This window comes from Pyrus communis, chromosome 12, assembly GCF_963583255.1.
Source record: "Pyrus communis chromosome 12, drPyrComm1.1, whole genome shotgun sequence".
Lineage (NCBI taxonomy): Eukaryota > Viridiplantae > Streptophyta > Magnoliopsida > Rosales > Rosaceae > Pyrus > Pyrus communis.
The window spans coordinates 4,870,976-4,878,416 of record NC_084814.1 but is presented as its reverse complement, the minus strand read 5'-3'; the positions used below and the strand labels follow the sequence as shown (position 1 = coordinate 4,878,416).

General features: G+C 36.6%; 1 protein-coding gene across 2 annotated transcripts; it reads left to right on the top strand.

Annotated features, from left to right (window-relative positions):
* Positions 1–343: 343 nt before the first annotated feature.
* On the top strand, positions 344–6,696 carry LOC137711296 (GATA transcription factor 26-like). 2 transcript variants are annotated; one of them, XM_068450525.1, is made up of 8 exons: positions 344–826; positions 2,338–2,709; positions 3,130–3,559; positions 3,944–4,016; positions 4,378–4,481; positions 4,850–5,036; positions 5,122–5,230; positions 5,769–6,696. In XM_068450525.1, the coding sequence occupies exons 1-8, from the start codon at positions 787–789 to the stop codon at positions 6,077–6,079; spliced, it is 1,626 nt and encodes a 541-aa protein (XP_068306626.1). In that variant the 5' UTR covers positions 344–786; the 3' UTR covers positions 6,080–6,696. The 2 variants fall into 2 exon arrangements, with proteins under 2 accessions (XP_068306626.1, XP_068306625.1); XM_068450524.1 differs by having other exon boundaries at positions 4,841–5,036; positions 5,769–6,692.
* The last annotated feature ends 745 nt before the right edge of the window (positions 6,697–7,441 follow it).

Below are 7,441 nucleotides of genomic sequence, written 5' to 3'. Positions count from 1 at the left end.
CCGCTTATCTTTTTCCTTATTTTTTCTTATTAATTTTATTTCTCTAGTCAAATTGTTTTTCAAATTTTGTGTGGAAGCAAAGATTTTTATGGCTGTAGTCAACAGGAAATATGCAATAATAATATGTCTTTACTTTTACCCCTCATATCACAACAATTACTGGTTAAAAATAATTAAAACAAAAAGATTTAATTCCTCCTTTTTTTTTTTAACTGGTAATAAAAAGGTTGAAGAAATCTTTCAATGTCCAAAAACAAAAAAAAAAAAAAAAAAAAAAATTTAAGCAAAGAAAAGAAAGCTCAACATTTACTTCATATACAATACAACAACACAAACACACAACTCAACCTCTCTTTCCTCTCTCTCTCTCTCTTTCTCTCTCTCTCACATTTCATCTTCCCTTTTCACAACCATTTATGAGATTCCTGTAATGATCTTTTCTCTTCCATTGGATTGTACAGATTCCCAGCTAAAACCCCATCTAAAAAATCCCTGAATTTTCCTTGTTTTCCATATTTTCTGTGAATTTTTGGGACTAAAAGACATAAAACTCTTCTGGGTCTTTTGGCTTTTGCTTTCTTCTGCAATCTCTCTCTGGGTTTGCTGCAGAAAAGCTCACTGGTATTGTATGCCACCAAAAAAAAGTTGGAGAGAATAATCATCTTATTTTTGTACAAATTTTGATTATTTTTCACTTTTTAGCCCAATAAATTTCCTCTTTTTTTTCTTTCTGTAAAATTTGGTTGAATTTAGTATTTTTTTGAGTTGAGTAAAAGAGAGAGAGACATGGGCAAGCAAGGACCTTGCTATCACTGTGGAGTCACAAGTGAGTTCTTGTTTCTCCATTTTTTCTTTTTGCTCTTTTAATTTTGAGCACTGAAAAAAAATTGGGTTTCATTTCAATTGTTGTTCGGAGCATATATTTTGTAACTGGTTGTTATGCACAGAAATGAATTGGAATCACAGAATAGAAGAGATTAACTTTGCGAAAGCGTGACGAAAAGTGAAAACCTGTTTTGTTTGCCTATGAATTCACTACTTCCAGCATCCTTGTTTATTTGAATTTGCTGTACTGGGTTGAGCTTGATTGTGTTCAATGACATTTTTCAACCCTTTACTTATTTTGATTGGGTTTTGACTCTCACTCGAATTTCGACATGTCCTGCAATGCATATTGAGTTTGTAATCTGTTGTGTAATGAGGAACTATAGAGTAATGTCTGATTTTGTATACTTGCTCATTGCTCTTGAGGTCCTTATGATCCCAAAAATACCCAGTCAGAGCAAATACTTGTGTCTGTAAAATGATTCAGATGTCAACGAATGTACGTTTAGCAATGCCCATGTTTCAGTTTGTTTATCCATTCCGTAAGTTAGCGACAGTGTTGTTTCCCACACTCCTTGTTAACCATGTTTCCAACTATGTAGTAATTGCATTGCTTCTCTAGCTTTCGGTCAAGTTTCCTGTGTAATTGTTCAAAAATGTTCTACAATGCGCTATTTTGTGGAGTCAATCTATTTGAATGCTACTTGTTCTCAAGTTTAAACCTTGAAACTGATAAGTTGCACTTGAAATTATATGTATTGTAATAGAGTTAGTTTCCAGTTGAAGTTGCACCATTCCTTGTCATTCCCGAACGTTTTTGTACCATTTTCTGAACTTAGTTTGTAGTGCATTTGTTGCAAGTGTAGTCGCTGTGACTTCCAAGATTCTTATCTCTTCAAAATTCAACTCCAACAACTCTATTCCGCCTAATAAAATGAATCGTCATCCATGTTTTTTTTTTCTTTCTGAAATGCCATTATCTTTTCTCTGTGACTAAAATCTTTGTTTAGTGTCTTCTATGGTTTAACTTGTAAGGTTCGTGTTCAGTCTTGTCATGTATAATCAGTAGTGTAAACAAGGGCAGTAGCTTTATCATTTTTTGTAGAAGTGAATTTCAGGGCTACTACTCGTACTGAGCACAGGGAAAGGGTGGTGTTGATTGTTGAACGTTACACACTTGTTGTGCCTTGATTAGCCTTTTGAAATTCTGCCAGTATAACTAAAACAGGGTAGCCTTCATTTGTCCGTGGTCACTATCTGTCGTTTGTGAATTATTTAAAGCAATTTGTGTGTGCGTGTTTTTTTTTTTTTTTTTTATCCGTTACATAGATACGACAATTAACTTGGAATAGATATGCTTCGAGAGTAATGGCAAGTGGCAACGAGTAGTTTTTCCATTTTAAGAGAAATAATTAGGCTCATTCAAATATATTTAGCTGCTTTACATCCTGTTTTCATCTGCATTAAGTAATTTTCTGCGCGTTGAATGCTGACAACCGGGCATTGAAACAGGCACTCCTCTTTGGCGCAATGGACCACCCGACAAGCCAGTACTTTGCAATGCTTGTGGATCTCGATGGAGGACTAAGGGAACACTAGTAAATTACACTCCTCTACACGCTCGAGCAGAACCTGATGATATTGAAGATCACAGAGTTTCTAGGGTGAAGAGCATATCTGTAAACAAAAACAAAGAAATAAAACTGGTTAAAAGAAAGCAGAATCCTGAGAGTATGGTGATTGGAGGAGTTAATTCTGATTATTCCCATGGTTTCCGAAAGATAATTGAAGAAGATAAAAGTAATAGATCCAGTTCTGGGTCTGCCGTGTCTAACTCTGAGAGCTGCGCACAATTTGGCAGTGGAGATGCTAGTGATTTGACAGGTTGGATACTTTTGACAGTTAATATTCAATTAAAGATGTTTGAACTTTCCTCTGATTTTTCTATCTATGAAAAATTAGCCTACTTCGATCTTATTAGATTTAAGGTGACAATTACCGAGAACGTGAAAGAAGGATGAAACTCATGCCCAATGTAGTAGATTTTAGTGGTAGAGCACTCGCACGTCCATGATCAGAGATCAACCTTATCCTCCTTTCTAATTAGGCCTCCTTTGAACCACTAAAAGAAAATATTCACTGGTCAAGTGATTTCAGAATCTCTTATTCAGGCAGTTGGCCGCCAATACTTTGTGCACATTGAATTATTTCTAGGATTGGCCTCCAATCCTTCATGAAATTATCTCTCATAACGTAACCTAATAATTCTTAACTGTTCTTAATCGTTTGAGTGATCTTTTCCAGGTCCTGCGCAGTCGATGGTATGGGACTCAATGGTACCTTCTAGGAAAAGGACCTGTATAGGCCGTCTTAAGCCATCTCCTGTGGAAAAGCTCACAAAGGATCTGTATACTATTTTACATGAACAACAGTCTTCCTGCTTCTCCGGGTCTTCTGAAGAGGATCTGCTTTTTGAGAGTGAAACGCCAATGGTTTCTGTTGAGATAGGCCATGGAAGTGTTCTGATTAGGCATCCCAACTCAATAGCACGAGAAGAGGAATCTGAAGCTAGCTCGATCTCGGTTGATAATAAACAGTGCCTTGCAAATGAGGTTTATTCCCGTTCTGCAACCCTTTTTGTACATAATAATAAGGGTGTCAATATGGCCAGTACTGTATCTGGAAGGATGAATAATGTTGCAGGACAAGGAATGCAACATGAACCACTGAAAAGGTAATACTCTCCTGTACTATTTAACAGACTTTGATATGTGTTTTTGTCAATTATATGTCAAAAGGACAAACATGAGTGATATTGCTCAACTACAATGCTTTGTACATGTTGATAGGTGTTTGTAATTATCAAGCTCTGAAAGAAATTTAGGACTTTTGGTTAAGCAACTACCTTAGAAACACAAAGTAACCGACCTTTTTGCGAGTCATGGATCATTTTTAAGTATCTAGTGGTAGCAGGATGGAAATACGGCTTTTTCTGTGATAAATTTGTATATGAAGTATCTGCATGCAGTTAAAAGTAGCAGATACTTTGGAGAAAGAAAGGTGATGTAAAATCGATTTCTCACACCGTAACTAATACTGTTATCGTTTGGATTTGCAGGGATAAGTCTCAACTTGACAACTTTCAAATCTTGGGAAACCATAATTCACCACTGCGTCATGTAGATTTAAATGTAAGTTGAATTGTATGTTACAAAAGAAAGCAGTTCCCTCAAATTCCTTTGTTTTTTGTTACTAAAGAGTAATAAGCCTCATGACAATATTCGCCGTTAAATTTATGTACCCCATATCATATCTCAACAAGTTAATGAAAGCTTAGTGATGTGACTTGTTCCATGTATGTGTAAATTTTCATCCTAACCAGTATTGTGATTTATCAAACATGTTTAGGTTGTAAAACTTACAACTATTTTCCTCTTGGCAACAGCGTCTGGAGTTTCTATTATATTTTCAAGCTCGTAATTCATCTGTTTGAATAGTTGTCCTTCGTTCAATTTTGAGCCCTTATATAGTTTCAGTCCTTGTTTGGTGCAGGATATTTTAACTTTTGAAGAGTTTACGAGGCAATTGACAAATGAGGAACAACAGCAATTACTGAAGCATCTACCTCCAGTTGATGTTGTTAAATTTCCTTATAGGTTAGAAACCTTCTTGTATGATTTAGTAGCATATTTTGTGGTTAACCACTGAAGATCGAAATCCACAAATAGTTTACAAGTATAGCAGTGAACCATATATTATTCCAAAAGAAATTTATCAATGCATGTGACATTGCAAGCTTCATATGGGCTTCCAGATCCCTAAAATATGAACTATCCCATGGTACATGATTAAATCATCACCACATGCTTAAATTAAATTTAATTACTTGTGGAATGTCATTATGGTATGTTTTTGGGACAGATTAGCTACCGAGTTGAAATTTATATTTGAAAATTTAAGAAGTTAGACATATTGACATAATAAACGACATTCATGGTGGTTTGTTTGTTTTTAGTATGTGCAGCCTCAAAAGCATGTTTGATAGCCCTCAATTCAGAGAAAACTTGACTTCCTTTCAGCAATTGCTAGCAGAAGGCGTGTTTGATATCTCCTTCCCGGGGGTAAAAACCGAAGACTGTAAGACTTTGAAAAGGCTTGCATTGTCCAATTCTCCAAAATCTAAATGGGTTGAACGCTATCATCTTCTCAAGGTTTGAGCTTTTCTGAAATTTGAATATCATTACAAAGGAATTTCAAAGTGAATTTACAATAGTTGCTATCTATTGTTTTCCACAGAAATGTAAAACTAGCTCTGGAAAGTCTGTTGTTTCTGGGCTTAACATGGCATCTAGTAATCTTCGACATGTCAAGAGACTGTGGGACAACGAGACTCAAAGTTTCCCAGGTTAGCTGAAAGTTCTCTTTTCTTATATTTAGTTGAATGGTGGAATTCTTGCCTCTATATCTCTTTTCGATACATAAACATTACATAAGATCAAACAAAAGTTAACATCTTAGTAACATAACATTTGCAAGAGATTGTCTACCATGTTTTTAAATTTCCCTTGTTTCTATGCACTCATTTCTTGGGAGGACTGCTGGAATACACAATCCTGAGTTTCACTTTCATTAAACTTCTATAGTTATCATTACGGGGGTTTTGTATTTTTCATGTGCACGAAGTATCATGGGTCCATAAAGTGCTGCTGAACTCTTGGAACTAATTCCAACGAAGGCATGTTTTATAAGATAACAATCGTAGTGTATTAGGGTTCAATAACGCACTTATGCTCACTCCTGTACATTGAATGAACTAAAATGGTACGAAACCTCTCATACTCACATAGCCATGTGCTCGAAGAGCAACTTCACCACTATCTGTACATGCAATTTTCATCATTTTGAAAAATTAGAACTATTCTTAACTATCTTGCATATTTCAGATGCAAAGATTATGAAAAGCCCCAAAAGGATAATTATGAAGGGTAGCTATGAAAACAAGGATCCCATGGACTACGATGGAGGTTCTTGCTTTAGTCCAAAAAGCCTATTTGCATTGCCTACTGATGGGGGTTCTTTCCTAATGGATTCTATGAATTTTGTTGACGAGAGTTCTGACCAGGATCTCCTCCTTGATGTTCCGTCCAATGGCTCTTTTGCCCAAGCAGAGCTCCTTCACCCAGCCATGAGTTTTGGTGCCCCACAGGCAAGCACTAGTAGTAGCTCGATATACCCACATGTACTCCATCCCTGACAAGTTTGGATATGTCATATGCTATGTTGATGAATACAACTATGTAGGAACCGTACACCTTCGGCCAAAAGCCATGACAGGGTTCATGTATTTTGAATGGTCAAGACATGAATGAGGTTCGATGGTTGCTCTCTTTTGCCCCTTCAACTCTTTGAACCTGAAACTCTTAAGGGATGAAATTTGGGTGGGTTTTTTTTGTATAGGTTGACAAACAGGTTGTAATATAACTTATATTGCACAACTGCTAAGTTCCTTAGTTTTTGTATGAATTCTCCACTTTTTTTTTTTTTTTTTTTTTTTTTGGTAATAAGTTAGATGCTATTTTGGTGGCTTTGGTTGTTGTTGCTTATTAGCGTTGCTGATTGAACAAAAAAAAGAAAAAGGGTGAGAGAAAACAAATAACTTTGCGTGGTGCATGTAAAAGGAGTGGACATTTTGCCGGCTTTTATGCCTTTTTCGAATTGTACAATTTTGTTGACTTACACGTTTACGATAAGGTTTTTTTCGTTATCCAACAATTCACTCCACTAAGGTTTGTTAGTTTGCTACTATTCTTAAAGGTTTAAGGGAAGAAACGTTCATGTCATAAGATAGGCATCGAAAATATACAACCGGGAATAACTAAGAAAATTCCAAACTTTGGAAAATTACGATGTGTGACCAAACTTAGCAATATCAAACAAATAGTGCATATTCCAAAACATATGTCAATTCTTTCCAAAAGATGAACCTTTCCAAATTGTGCAACTTCAAAGGAAGAAGACATGGCAAATTTGGCCTTTTAAATAGAAGAAAAGACCAAGAAGGTGAGACATACATGCAATACAAGGAGATGCAAGCCAATACACAAGCAAGATGTTCATACAAAAATGGTTCCATGCGCCCAATGATACACTATACATGAGCAAGATGTTCACACAAAAAGGTTCCACACTTACGACTTCCAAAAGTCCTACCTCAGTTGCCATGCTTCTGTTCTTCAAGGTTGGCCACCTTGTTCAAATCCGAACCCGCCTTTCGGCCACCACACCGGTTGGGGAAAAGTCATGCCTCTGCGCCTACTTATCTCCAAAAAACTACATTTGCCAATCTCATTGTTACCATTATCATCACCGTTTTTCAGAAGTTTCAACACATCCAATATAGACACCTCCTCCTTCCCCTCCTTGCCGTCCATCGCACTCGACCCTGTCTGCCCACTGATCGATGGAGGCAGCTTCCGCCGCATCCACAGCTTGTCCATTCGGCGCAACTCCTCAATAGTCACATTAGGTATCCTCTTCATTATGTCTTCTATGCTTTCCTCTTCCTCACCGTCCGATTCAGATTCTTCGACACAACTCTCACTCTCGTCTTCAGAAG

Coding starts and splice junctions, on each gene's coding strand:
- LOC137711296 (XM_068450524.1), top strand. CDS start 787: ATGGGCAAGCAAGGACCTTGCTATCACTGTGGAGTCACAA. Junction 2,710..3,129: donor AGATGCTAGTGATTTGACAG/GTTGGATACTTT, acceptor GATCTTTTCCAG/GTCCTGCGCAGTCGATGGTA. Junction 5,037..5,121: donor AACGCTATCATCTTCTCAAG/GTTTGAGCTTTT, acceptor TGTTTTCCACAG/AAATGTAAAACTAGCTCTGG.